The 13,789-nt window shown below is 34.7% G+C and overlaps 1 protein-coding gene across 1 annotated transcript; it reads left to right on the top strand.

Moving 5' to 3' along the window:
• LOC109338469 (AP-4 complex subunit mu-like) lies at positions 390-13,087 on the top strand. The gene is made up of 13 exons (XM_019575727.1): positions 390-555; positions 1,498-1,592; positions 2,143-2,346; positions 2,766-2,882; positions 2,973-3,101; positions 3,564-3,690; positions 8,774-8,877; positions 8,991-9,095; positions 9,494-9,588; positions 11,298-11,385; positions 11,530-11,590; positions 11,683-11,756; positions 12,715-13,087. The coding sequence occupies exons 1-13, from the start codon at positions 498-500 to the stop codon at positions 12,811-12,813; spliced, it is 1,356 nt and encodes a 451-aa protein (XP_019431272.1). The 5' UTR covers positions 390-497; the 3' UTR covers positions 12,814-13,087.

The following is a 13,789-nucleotide window of genomic DNA, read 5'->3' as shown; positions in this document are numbered from 1 at the left end:
TTAACTCATATTAATATCATATATTAATCCTTATTTAAATCATGTATATTATTTTATATCATCATATTTTTTAAAGATTAAAAAAAATGTACAAAATTTTACAGTGTTGGCACACTATCTACTATTGAGATTATATTTAACCGACCAACACGGTGTTATTCTAATAGTGTAAAACTCTACTAAATCCACATAATTAAGAGTTTAATTATTAGAAATGACACTTATTAGAAAAAGAACCACAAACCTTAAAAAAAATTTAATTTTTTATCAAGAAAGATGAGGGTTATTAGTAGTACAATGTTAATTATATTCAACACTATATAAAAAGTTTGAGTTTAAATTATGTGCTAATAGAAATCAATAAATATAAATCTTTATTGTGACAATTATTAGACTCTAATTATCGAAGGAATTCAAATATTTATTTGTAAGTGAAAAATAACGAAAGCAATAGTTGCTGGAAGCGCGTGCATCGAGCTAAAAGGGACGCCGGAGCCATGATCTCACAGTTCTTCATCCTCTCGCAGCGTGGCGATAACATCGTTTTCCGAGACTGTTAGCTTTCTCTCTCTATCTCTCTATCAACCACACTTTTCAATTGCGATTTTCGATTTCTTTGTTTTCAGATCTGATTCTGTTTCTATGATTTTCTATTTACCTCGAATGTTTTAGTTTAGCTTGATTACTCATTCGTATCAACATTATCACTGCGATTTACGATTCCGGATCTCTCACTATAATCGTATCGTGATTGCGTCCTAATTCGTAATTATTACTTCCATGGCAAAATCAACACAATCTGAATATTTATCTTAACGAGATATGTGAATTTTGTTGATCGAGCTCAATCACATTGGAATACTATGATTTCAGCTGATAATTGTTAAGATCTGTTTCAGATATTATGATGTAATACACTATGGAAATGTTTTCTATTGGTTCCTTGCTTCACTTTTGTTAGCAATGGAGTTGCATTAACCATAATTTGAAATCATGTGGTTCTTCTGGTTTTACTTTGTTCCTTTTTTTCTTCTTCAGTTTCCTGAAGCTGTATTCCCATGCTATTTTGTAGTTGCTTCTGATTTTAGATTTCCTTGGTCAAGCAAACTGAACCTTGAGTCATATTTGGTGCACGGACAGAAAAGGATGTTGTGTTATGTTCTCTTTGGTTCCATTTTCATCTCTTTTATTGGAACAAAAATGTTATACTTTTTACTCAAGTGTCCAGTTGTATCTTATTTGTAAAGTAAATGAAATATATGATAGAACATATATGTTTTGTTTTACCAAATACTAGCTTAGAACATTATGTTTTGCTGTGGAATGGAATTACAAATATATGTCTGTTTCTAATCTGCAAATGTTTTCGAGATGGGTGAATGGAGTGGAGTGAACAGCATTACACTAGAAAATAGAAATCGGGAGTTATTATATAACCAAAACCTTTCGACTAATTCTAATGCTGGAAAACTTTGCTACTTATTTGTTTTGTTGCAGACCGTGGTGAGGTGCAGAAAGGAAGTGCCGAGATATTTTTCCGTAAAGTGAAGTTTTGGGAAGATGGCGGGTTGGAGGAGGCACCACCTGTCTTTGTAGGTATTATCTGTCTGAATCAGGAAGTGTATATTGTAATGTGCTTTGGGCTTGAAAGAAGCATGTAACACAGCTTATAGTTGCATCTTGTTTCCCCTGGATCAGTTTTTTTCTATCATTTAAAGTAGTTATTTTCATTGTTCACCCTTGCTTTCCATAATTAAATTGAAAAGGTTGACACGTTTAGAATATTGTGAATATAAAATGGGAGGGGGAAGAGAGACCCCCAGTCTGTTGCTACTTGGTAAATGAATGACCAGCAATGCTTCTAAATTCTAATTATTGCTAATCATGTTCCGCCTTCAATTTGTTTAACATATTCAGGAATTCTTGAATCGTTCGCCATTGTTAATATCTGTTATTGTCATGCTCTTATGTTGGTAATAGTGATATAAAAATATGAAGTTGCCCAAATTTTAAAATCTCTTTTTTAGATATCATGAAATGGGTTTTGTGCAAGTTGTGAATGTCTGTTCATGTTATGTCATTTGCTTCTCTTCTGGTAGAATTTGCTGATTTTTTTATGTTTTTTTGTTTGTTCATTGACAGAATGTGGATGGTGTAAATTACTTTCATGTGAAAGTTGTTGGATTATTGTTTGTTGCAACTACAAGAGTGAATATATCACCTTCCTTTGTCTTGGAGCTTTTACAAAGGATTGCTCGTGTTACTAAAGATTATCTTGGAGTTCTCAATGAAGACTCGTTGCGAAAGAACTTTGTGCTTGTCTATGAGTTACTCGATGAAGTTATTGTGAGCTTTGTCTTACTCCGTTTAGTGCTTTACGAGTTTACTTATCTAAAGCCTAATTGTGGTCCTATATTTTCACAATTGTAATGCTTCTTTAATGGATTAAATTGTCTCTTTATCCAGTCCATCTCCCTGGTGTGTATTTTTTAACAAACCTAATCTTCACAAGAGGCTTGTTTTCTTCACTGTCAGTTCTATCTTGCTATCCATGAGAAGTAATTCTTTGGACGTTAATGTTGCGTTTGGTTGTCTTTTTAAATGAACTGCAAATGCCTATTTTCAAATTTAATCCATGTAGCCAATCCCTCCTAGTAACAGTCAGCTTTACTATTACGCTACTGCTTTGACCTGAGATTTATAATCAATCAGTTGTACGTCCAAAAATTTACTTACGAGAAAACTTATGACATTATTTGATCCAGGATTTTGGTTATGTGCAAACAACATCTACTGAATTGTTGAAGTCCTATGTGTTCAATGAGCCGCTTGTTGTTGATGCTGCACGTTTGCCAGCTCTTGGACCTGCCTCAATTTTTGCAGTATGAAAATGTTTAATAGGAACTTAGTAGTTTTATGTAATTATCATTTTCATATATGATGCCATTAATCATTGATATTGATTCATACAGCAAGGGACTAAAAGAATGCCAGGGATAGCTGTCACAAAATCTGTTGTTGCAACAGAGCCTGGGGGTAGAAAAAGGGAGGAAATCTTTGTAGATATAATTGAGAAAATCAGCATCACTTTTAGCTCTAGTGTGAGTACATACATCTTATTTGACTTTGAATATCACAATTTTGGTTGTATATTGTTTGATTTGTCATGTTCATGAGTACAAAAGTTTTGCTTATGCTTTTCATGATTAACTGAAAAAAATGATTATAATATGTTGATGGTCTTCAATCAGAGACCAGATCCCACTCCTGAGAGTACTTGAAACTATTTTATTCTAAGTGAAGAACCATCAAGTCCAATTTCTATTTATGGATTGTTTGCTTCTTCAATGTAGGATGGAAAGGGTTAACTTGTTTAAGGAAACATTATGAGTTACCTTGAATGAATTTTTTGTGATGCATTGTAGTAGGCCAGTTAAATTTTTTTCTCACTTATATTTTGAAATGCCACCTAGTGTGATAAGGCCTGGTTGTTGTTCGCTCTATTTTCAAGTTGTTGCCATATTTTTATTTATCATTCTTAGTTTTTTATGTGATTTAATCAGGGATATATACTGACTTCTGAGATTGATGGCACAATACAAATGAAGAGCTATCTTACTGGCAATCCTGAAATTCGTTTAGCTCTTAATGAAGATCTTGCCATTGGAAGTGGCCAAGGACCAGTTTACGGTATCTTCTTTCAGTTTTGGTGGTTTTTCATTTCCAGTTCATGCTCTCCTTTATGCTTGAAAATTTATACTTAGGAATTCTTTTTTTCCTTTTCATTTTTTTAAATGTGGACATTTATGAGTGCCATATCTACTATTTTTAGGTTTTTAGCATTTGAAACAATATGTTGATCTTATGAGTTATTAATAGAATAATATAGTAGTTACGGTTGGATGATTAGTTAGAATGCTGTTAGGATAAAACTAAATCAGTTTTTATATAAACTGAATTAGTTTAAGTTCAAAGGGCTAGCTTTAACACCTATAAATAATCATCCATTGTTCACTTTTCACATTATCAATTGAATAATAAAAGTTCCAATTCATTTCTCTTTACTTTCCTGTTCTCTCTCTATCACTCCCGTTTCTCTTCTTCCTCATCTCTGGTTTCTCTTTCTCACATGGTATCACGCCATGGCTACCAATACTACGAACACTGGGATTTCTCCTCCGATTTCACCTTCCGCTGCTTCACCGCTTCAAGCGGTGTCTTCACCGTTGCTTCTTCCTCTACCTTCGATGAAGCTCACTGAGAAAAATTATCTGGTATGGAGACACTTCATGCTTGCCACATTAACCTCTAATCGAGCAAATAGATATGTTTTGGGAACGGAAATTCCACATCGATTTCTTAATGACGATGATAGACTCATCAATCGTGTAAATCCTGCATATCTACGCTGGGAGGAAGTTGATCAAACGGTTTTCTCTTGGATTCTCAACTCGCTTTCAGAAAGCCTTCAACCGCGAGTTGTAGGATGTGTTCATTCATGGCAACTGTGGGAGGAGTTGGATGCATTCTGCAACTCTCAAACAAAAGCTCGAAGTCGTCAATTGCGCTCTCAACTCCGTTCTATTTCACAAGGTTCGTGCTCTATTTCGGATTACTTCACAAAAATTAAAGGATTAGTAGATGCTCTCATCTTCATCGGAACTCCAATTTCTTCATCTGAACACATTGACTATATACTTGATGGATTAAATGAAGAATATCAACCGGTGATAACTTCAATTGAAAGTCAAATGGATTTACCTACTGTTCATAACCTAGAATCGTTTCTATTGACATTTGAATCAAGACTTGAAAAGAACAAAACGAAAGCTATCTCGGATGCTCTTTCAGTGAATGTTGCCTCTGATTCACCGATTTCTTCAACTCCGGTTTCATCTCATTTTAGATCCTCGATGCCTCATCAATCAACTTACTCTCCTAAATCTGAATCGCCACATAACACAGGAGGTTATGGTAATTTCAACAACTTCCGTGGAGGGAGAGGTCGTCGCGGTGGCTATGGAGGTCGTGGTGGCTATCGAGGAGGCAGGTCTCATCGTGGTGGTGCTTCTCTGTTTTGTGTTTATTGCCATCGTCATGGTCATGATGTGGTGACTTGCTACTATGCGCCGCCCAACTTTGGTGGGACGCTATCCTACGCTACTCCAGCTGGTCAACACGTGCCTCACATGACGTCTGGTTATGAGACACGTCATCCCGCATTTCATTCATTTCAGAACACACATGGACAGTCCAGGTACCCGACCCATTTCTATCCGGAATATATACTTGACTTTTATTCAGGGAATGGTGGACATTATGGAACCTCATACACAAGGCATTCTCTTCTTGGGCTTGGTCTAGCTTACAATCAACACTCCAACTATCATCACTATCCTATGTCAGCTCATGTTGCCAACAGAGAACAAGCTTCACCTCCTCCTTCACGTGACTCCAAGCCTGTAACGTGGTATCCAGATTCCGGAGCTACTAATCATCTCACAGCTGATGCATCACTGGTTCATGAACCTATTGAAACATTTGGTCATGAACAAATCTACATGGGTAACGGAAGTGGTATTTCCATCAAATCAGTCGGCAATTCTCACTTTACTTCTTCTTTAAACTCCACTGTGTCATTATCTCTTAATAACTTGCTTTATGTTCCTTCCATTACCAAAAATCTCTTAAGTGTATCCCAATTTACAAAAGACAATTCATGTTATTTTGAATTTCATCCTAATACTTGTTTTGTCAAATCACAGGCTACTAATGAACTTCTTCTCCAAGGTTTCCTTACTAAGGAGGGTCTCTATGCCTTCCATGGTCTTCTTCCTAACTTCACCAGTTGTCAACCATCTACTTTTACTCACACTAAGGATTGTACTGGTTTGCCTGTTTCTAATCCTTGTAATAAAACTAGTTTACATTCCTTATGGCATTACAGGTTAGGTCATCCTCATTTCACAGTTGTAAAGGATGTCTTGAAACTCTGTAAGATTCCTTGTGCAAATAACAATGACTTTGAATTTTGCAATTCATGTTGTGTTGGTAAAGCTCATAGAATTCATGCTCCTAGATCTACATCTGTTTATAATGCCTGCTTTGAGTTAGTCTATGTTGATCTTTGGGGTCCTGCACCTGTTCATTCTATCACAGGGTTTAGATATTATCTTTCCATTGTTGATGCTTACACTAAGCACACATGGATTTTTTTGTTAAAACAGAAATCTGAAACACTATCAGTGTTTCAGTATTTTTTGAAATTTGTTCATACCCAGTTTAACACCACTATTAAAAGTGTTCAAAGTGATTATGGTGGAGAGTTTAGGCCGTTTAGTGCGTTTCTTAAAACCATTGGGGTTGTGCATAGGATTTCTTGTCCTCACACACATCATCAACAAGGAACTGTTGAGAGAAAACATAGGCATATAGTTGAAACTGGTTTAACCTTGCTCACTCATGCTCAATTACCTATGAATTATTGGGATCATGCCTTTATAACTGCAGTCTTTCTCATAAACAGACTTCCTACCATTACTCTTCAACACAACTCACCCTATCAACTTCTATTTGGTCACTCACCTGATTACAATTTTCTCAAAGTATTCGGATGTGCCTGCTTCCCTTTGCTTAGACCATACAACAAACATAAACTTCATCCTAGGAGCTCTGAGTGCACCTTTCTTGGCTATTCTCTAAATCACAAAGGGTACAAGTGTCTTTCCAAAGATGGAAAAATTTATATCTCAAAGGATGTGATTTTCAATGAGTCTAAATTTCCCTTTGCCAATGAAATATTCAAAACAGATGATCATCAGCGGAAGGTGAAATCGGAGGAGAAATCCCAGTGTTCGTAGTATTGGTAGCCATGGCGTGATACCATGTGAGAAAGAGAAACCAGAGATGAGGAAGAAGAGAAACGGGAGTGATAGAGAGAGAATAGGAAAGTAAAGAGAAATGAATTGGAACTTTTATTATTCAATTGATAATGTGAAAAGTGAACAATGGATGATTATTTATAGGTGCTAAAGCTAGCCCTTTGAACTTAAACTAATTCAGTTTATATAAAAACTGATTTAGTTTTATCCTAACAGCATTCTAACTAATCATCCAACCGTAACTACTATATTATTCTATTATACCCCCTTGAAGCTGAGGGTGCACAGATTGACTAGCTTCTTGAATGATGATCTTGGATCCTTAGTTGATTTCTAAGAGTTATGAACTGATTGTGAGGAAGAGGTTTAGTCAAAACATCAGCAGTCTGAAATGCAGATGGTATGTGCTTCACAATAAGGGTCTTGTTTTGAATTTTGTCCCTTACAAAATATAGATCCAACTCTATGTGTTTGGTTCTGCTATGTAGTACCGGGTTGTGAGACATAGCCACTGTACTTAGATTATCACAGAGTATATAAGGAGTGTTGAAGGGAACTCTGATTTCTTTAAGAAGAGATTCTATCCACATTAACTCTTGAGAAGCCAAAGCAAGACTCCTATACTCAGCTTCAGTGCTTGATCTTGAAATAGTGTTCTGCTTTTTGGACCACCATGTGACAAGATTAGGACCAAGATATAAGCATGCACCAGATGTAGACTTTCTATCATCAATATCAGAGGCCCAATCTGCATCACAATATGCAACTAGAGGGAGAGATGTGTTGTGAGTAGCAGCAGTGATAGTTAGTCCCATAGACTTGGTGCCTTGAAGATATCTTAGTATACGTTTCACTACTGTCCAGTGAGAATTTAAAGGTTTGTCTAAGAATTGACATACCTTATTCACACTGTAAGTGATATCTGGTCTAGTGATAGTGGCATATTGTAATGCTCCAACTATGGACCTATAAAAAGTAGGATCTTCAAAATAATCAGTACCATGCTTAGTTAACTTGCAATTACTAGCCATTGGAGTATTGATGGCTTTAGCAGAAGAAAGATTGGCTCTGTAAAGTAAGTCTCTAATGTACTTGGACTGAGTCAGGAATAGAGAACCATCTTTCCTGTGTTTGACCTCAATTCCCAAGAAATAATCCAGAGGACCTAATTGTTTTAATGCAAAAGTGTTACTAAGATCCTTAATGACTTGTTGAACATGATGAGTTGATGACCCTGTGACAATGATATCATCTACATACACCAAAGCAAAAAGTTGATGTTTCTCTGAGGATTGAAAGAAGAGAGAGTTATCACACTTGCTGACTTGAAAACCAAGTTTGATGAGAGAGCCTTTGAGCCTTTCAAACCATTGCCTAGGTGCTTGTTTGAGGCCATAGATAGCTTTATTTAATTTGCACACTAGAGTCTTGTCACTGTTTTAAAATCCAATAGGCTGAGTCATACATACCTCTTCATTTAGGAAACCATTGAGAAAAGCATTGTTAACATCTAGTTGCTCAATTGGCCAATGATGTGTAACAGCCAAGGTCAACAAAATTCTAATGGTTACTGGTTTAACCACAGGAGAAAAGGTCTCATTATAATCAATCCCTTATTTTTGATGATGATCATCTGTTTTGAAAAATTCAAAACAACTAATATTTCAACATATATGATGATCATCTGTTTTGAATATTCACTGAACTTTTCACATTATGTCTTTGACTGAACTTTGGGGGCACTATGCTAGCTTCTTCAGCTTTTCATTATTACTGCTTTTGTATATTTTCCATAGACTTTCTCATTGAATCAAGTAGAAACAATTATTTCCTGCGGTCTCCGGAAATTTGTAATTACCTGGATAACTTATTTTCGGTTGTTTCTAGAGCAGGTCATAGAAGTTCATCTGGCTCAGGACCAGTGATATTAGATGACTGTAATTTCCATGAATCTGTTTGTCTTGATAGTTTCGATATGGATAGAACTTTATCCCTGGTAAGTACAAAATAGTGTTGAAGATCATAACAAATTCAGATATGAAATTAATTTATCCCCTTCCTTCCTTTTGATTATTAAATTTAATAGTTGTTTCATGTTGCCAATTGTAGATACCACCGGATGGTGAGTTTCCAGTTATGAACTACCGCATGACCCAAGAATTTAGGCCCCCTTTTCGTGTTACTGCTTTGATCGAAGAAGCAGGGTCCCTTAAGGTGATGCCCCATATTCAATAATGTTATATTGTTCATTCTTTGTCTTTTGGCTTACAATCCTTTGAGGTGCAATTGTGTTGAGAAATAATATTCTCGTAATTCCATGTTTTTTATAATTTATTTTTGCACCATGGTAACAGTAGTCTGCTCTTTTATATTTGTTATAATGTGTCAAATCACAAAGATGTTGTATGAAAGTTTCCTGTCCCTTATGGAGGGGTCTCTGTGTGCATATCCCTCTTCTTAGGCTGGAGATCTTCACTGTAACTGAAAAAATTAAGATATAATTTTCCTTTCTGAAATATTTTATCATATACCAATTAGGTCATTCTTTTTCAAATCTTAAAGAAATATGCCTTTCCTAGCATTTAAGTAACTCTGTTAAGATTGCTATGCAGGCAGAAGTGATTCTTAAAGTACGTGCTGAGTTTGCCTCAAGTATAACAGCAAACACTATCAAAGTGCAGATGCCACTACCACAATTTACCACCAGGTTTGTTCTATGCTCTCTATATCATTGAATAACTTCAAGAGTAAATTACACTGATACCCCCTGAGTTTTAGTGAAATTACACAAACCACCCTTCACTTTTTTACATCTACACAAACCTCTCCTAGTTTTTTATATTTTCATTACACTGACCACCCCTGCATAAGAAATAAGTGTAATCTTTTAAACAAAAAATGTGATAAATGCAATTAAGTTAAACAAAACATGATATATTGTGTAGACAAGTCTAAATAATATACAAATCAATGTATCTTTATTATTTTTTGTTACAAAATGCATCAACAATTCTAAAGAAATATTGTTTAAATAGCTCTTATAATATAGTGTAACGAACCAAAAATAATAAAGAAATATTGACTCATATATTATTTGGACTTGTCTCTACAATATATCATGTTTTGTTTGACTTAATTGCGTTTATCACATTTTTTGTTTAAAAGATTACATTTATTTCTTATACAGGGGTGGTCAGTGTAATGAAAATATAAAAACTAGGGGAGGTTTGTGTAGGTGTAAAAAAGTGAGGGATAGTTTGTGTAATTTCACTAAAACTCAGGGGGTGTCAATGTAATTTACTCTTAACTTAATTGCATTTATCACGTTTTTTGTTTAAAAGATTACACTTATTTCTTATGCATGAGTGGTCAATTGTGATTCCATTTACCGGAAAGTAATTTTGACTGTGATTTCATTAAAATTACTAACTTTGACAGAACTTATTAATGCATTAAAACTGAAGTCATTAAATCTTCATGGCCATGGTTGTCTTACAAAGGTGCACCTAATAGGTTTGCACTGGGGTAGAGCTAGGTTTAGAACTCTAGATGGACCAAACTAAAATTGTTGACAGATTCTAAGATAAAATTTGGGGGTACTAATTATATCGTTTAATAATTGAAACCAATTGATTAAAAACAATTGCATTTCAACCTTTGTTATGCTGAAAGAAATTTTAAACATAAGTATTACCGGTTAATAAATATGCATGATTTGTGATATTATGGAATCAATTGTTGTATTGGTTCTTTGTGATCATTGTCACACTCATTCAGCTCACAACATTTATTCATATTAATTGATATTTTTAGTTTGGGAAAAGAGTTCAAGGGGCCATTATATCAATATTGAAAGAATTACAGACCTCGTTTCATTTATGTGACCAGCTCTCCTAAAATCTTAAACTAGTGGATGAACTGTGAAGGCCTGTGAATAGTTTTATATCGGACATGCTCCTTCAAGGTAGAGCCACTTGATCTTGAAATGTGGACTATGCACAAACCCATTTTTCCTTTTGCTAAAGTTCAAATTTCTTTTTAAGATTGGGGTGGTAAGGATCAAGGAGCAATTATCCCAAATGCTACCATGTCAAGAAGCGATTCTCCTAAATGCTTAGGCCTTTAGGTAAAGGTTCGTGAATGGTTTAATATCTAACACTCGATGTTGTATATGGTAGAATCTAACAAAGCAAATAATAAATTTTGAAGGAATGTCATCAAGTAGTTTGAAGAACACTTTTAAAAAATCTACTGTAGATGTTAGAGCATATAATGCTTGTTACACATGTCATACGGATAAATTAAAATGCAGCATCTTGGGAAATCATAATTATTTGTATGAAAATACACATAGATGGTATAATGACGACTGGTATTATAATTGATTATCTAATTTATTATCTGGAAATGTTTCAGAGTTAGTTTTGAGCTGGAACCAGGATCTGTTGGACAAACAACTGATTTCAAGGAAGCGAATAAGAAGCTAGAGTGGAGTTTAAAAAAGGCAATATTTCTTGTCATTTCTCAAGTTTTTTTGGATGTTGTTGACTATCATTCTGCAAAAGCAAGCTTAAAGTATATTATTATGTGATTGTGGTCATTATTTTTTCTCTGGAGAAAATGGTCACTGATTAGTGCAACGAAACAGATTGTCGGGGGATACGAGCATACTCTACGTGCAAAGTTAACCTTTTCTCAGGAATCACATGGTACTTATCCTTAAAGTTGGTGCATGCACAATAGATTTTTGTTTTTTCTTAGGTTGAATGATTAATATCATATTTATGCAATTTTTTAATAGGTAATTTAACAAAAGAAGCTGGACCTGTTAGCATGACATTTACTATACCTATGTATAATGCGTCACGGCTTCAGGTAAAGTGATCATGTCAACTTTCTGATGTTTATTTCTAATTTTGATTTAACCAATATCTTTGCTCTATCGTTGGCATTCTCTGTCCAAACATTTGACACCTTACTAGGTTCGATTTGATGGTCTTCATTCCGATATCTCGTTAAAACTATATTTACATCAGGCTCACATTTTCTATTACAATAAACAATAGGCTCACATCAGATGTGTTATTGTGTTTCTCCTCTATTGTCATGTGTTTTCTATTTGCTGTGTTGTGTTTTCTATTTGGTACCCTTCTAAGCAGTCTTGTTACAAATTTGATTTGATTATGCTTGTAGTCTTATCAGTTATCTCTGAACATGGACTAGATTTTAATGATAATTAAATACTGAATGTGATTTTTCTATAAAAGGGGGTGTGGTACTCAATGTTTATTGCAAATGTCATTTCATTCGTAAGGATTGCTAGCTGCCTGGAGTTGTGGGTCAGTTAAATTAGGAATTCAGCTAGTGTCAAATGCCTTGTATAATCTTCATATTCGTTAAGAACATGAAAAGCAAATGAATTTATAACTCAGCCATGCATATGTTAGTCTTGAATCTTGATGCCCCGCGGGGAGTGTTTGATTTGGGGTGTGTTTGAGTAAACAGCTTAATTAAGCGGTTATTCAATATTTTTTTTTGTAATTAGGTAAAAAAGCTTCTTTTCATAAGCTAACAAGGGTTAATAGAAAAGCCATAAGTTATTTTCATAGGCCTAAATAAGTTTTCTACTTTTCCAAACGCCCTGATATGTCACTGATGCATCTCCCCCACCCATCTCATGCCCCATTTCCCTTACCTTGGGCCCCTGGTAGAACACCCTAGGTGGTGGGACCAAAGAAATTAATAAAATAACATGAAAAACTGCTTTTCTAGCTAAAATAATACAACGATTTATTTGAATGTGCAAAGTGATTAATGGATTTCCTAAATGCAGGTAAAATACTTGCAAATAGCAAAGAAATTTGGAACGCATGAGCCACATAGGTGGGTGAGATATGTTACACAGGCAAACTCCTACGTTGCTCGTATGTGATGCAGTTGAGCAACCTATCCTTTCTCTCATTGATGGCTCTCTATAATCTTTGTTTTTGTTGTATTTGCTTTATTCTTTATTTTTAAATTACTTTGTAAGTCAAATATAGACGACATTAGTTGTTTGTTTTAGTATTCACTACACACACCACCAGCACTTGGGATGAATTGCTTTGTTGGTTTTTCTTTCCCATTTTCATATCATAGAGCTTTTATGAGAACATTTGAAAATCTCTATGCAGAAATCTTGTGGAGTAATGTATTTTTACTTGAGACATTTTGTTAGTAGCTAAGATGTAAATATATCATATGTGTATTGCAGGGGAGGAGAGTAGTCTGGGTAAGGGAGTATTAGTGGGTTAAACATATGAGAATAAAATATTTCTCGTATCAGGCTATAAGTTATAATCTCCAACTACTAAAATCATGATATTGTCCTTTCTTTTTTAATTTTTCGATTTTTTTTGTAGAAAGAGTCAAATAGAACACATGTTATGATTTTAGTGGCTGAATGAGATAATTTATGTCCTCATATGAGGAAATATTTTATTTGTTAATAGATAATTCAAGGGAACGTCCCATCAGAAAGGAGGTAGTTTCTTTGGTCTGTTAATGAATTAGCAGCTTACTTTGCATTTAAAAACCTACTTTTTAGGTTAAAAACAATTTAAATTATAAGCTGTCTTGGAAATAAAATATTATAATCCAACAATGTAACGTAGAAAAGCTGATGTGTAATCCCCTGCCCATTGTTTCCTATACATCCGTGTGTTGGATGCTGGTGTTATTGGTGGAGCAGTTCAACCAGCAAGTGGATATTCTTTTATCAATTGCATATTTGCATCTTCCATCAAGAGACATATCGGTTCCATTTTAAATAAAACGTACCTAAACTAGAGATCACTAACCTCTTTCCCATGGCTTCTAAAGATGATGGACCTCTGCATTCTGCAGTTCATATTATCTAATAAGACTTT

Source organism: Lupinus angustifolius, chromosome LG02 (genome assembly GCF_001865875.1).
Source record: "Lupinus angustifolius cultivar Tanjil chromosome LG02, LupAngTanjil_v1.0, whole genome shotgun sequence".
NCBI classification, from domain to species: Eukaryota; Viridiplantae; Streptophyta; class Magnoliopsida; order Fabales; family Fabaceae; genus Lupinus; species Lupinus angustifolius.
This window is presented reverse-complemented; position numbering and strand designations above follow the sequence as displayed.

What these genes read in the sequence shown, in the direction of transcription:
- LOC109338469 (XM_019575727.1), top strand. Translation starts at nt 498, where the DNA reads ATGATCTCACAGTTCTTCATCCTCTCGCAGCGTGGCGATAACATCGTT. An exon ending in AGTTACTCGATGAAGTTATT is followed by an intron (nt 2,347 to 2,765) that starts GTGAGCTTTGTC and finishes TATTTGATCCAG; the next exon opens with GATTTTGGTTATGTGCAAAC. An exon ending in TGGATAGAACTTTATCCCTG is followed by an intron (nt 8,878 to 8,990) that starts GTAAGTACAAAA and finishes TGCCAATTGTAG; the next exon opens with ATACCACCGGATGGTGAGTT.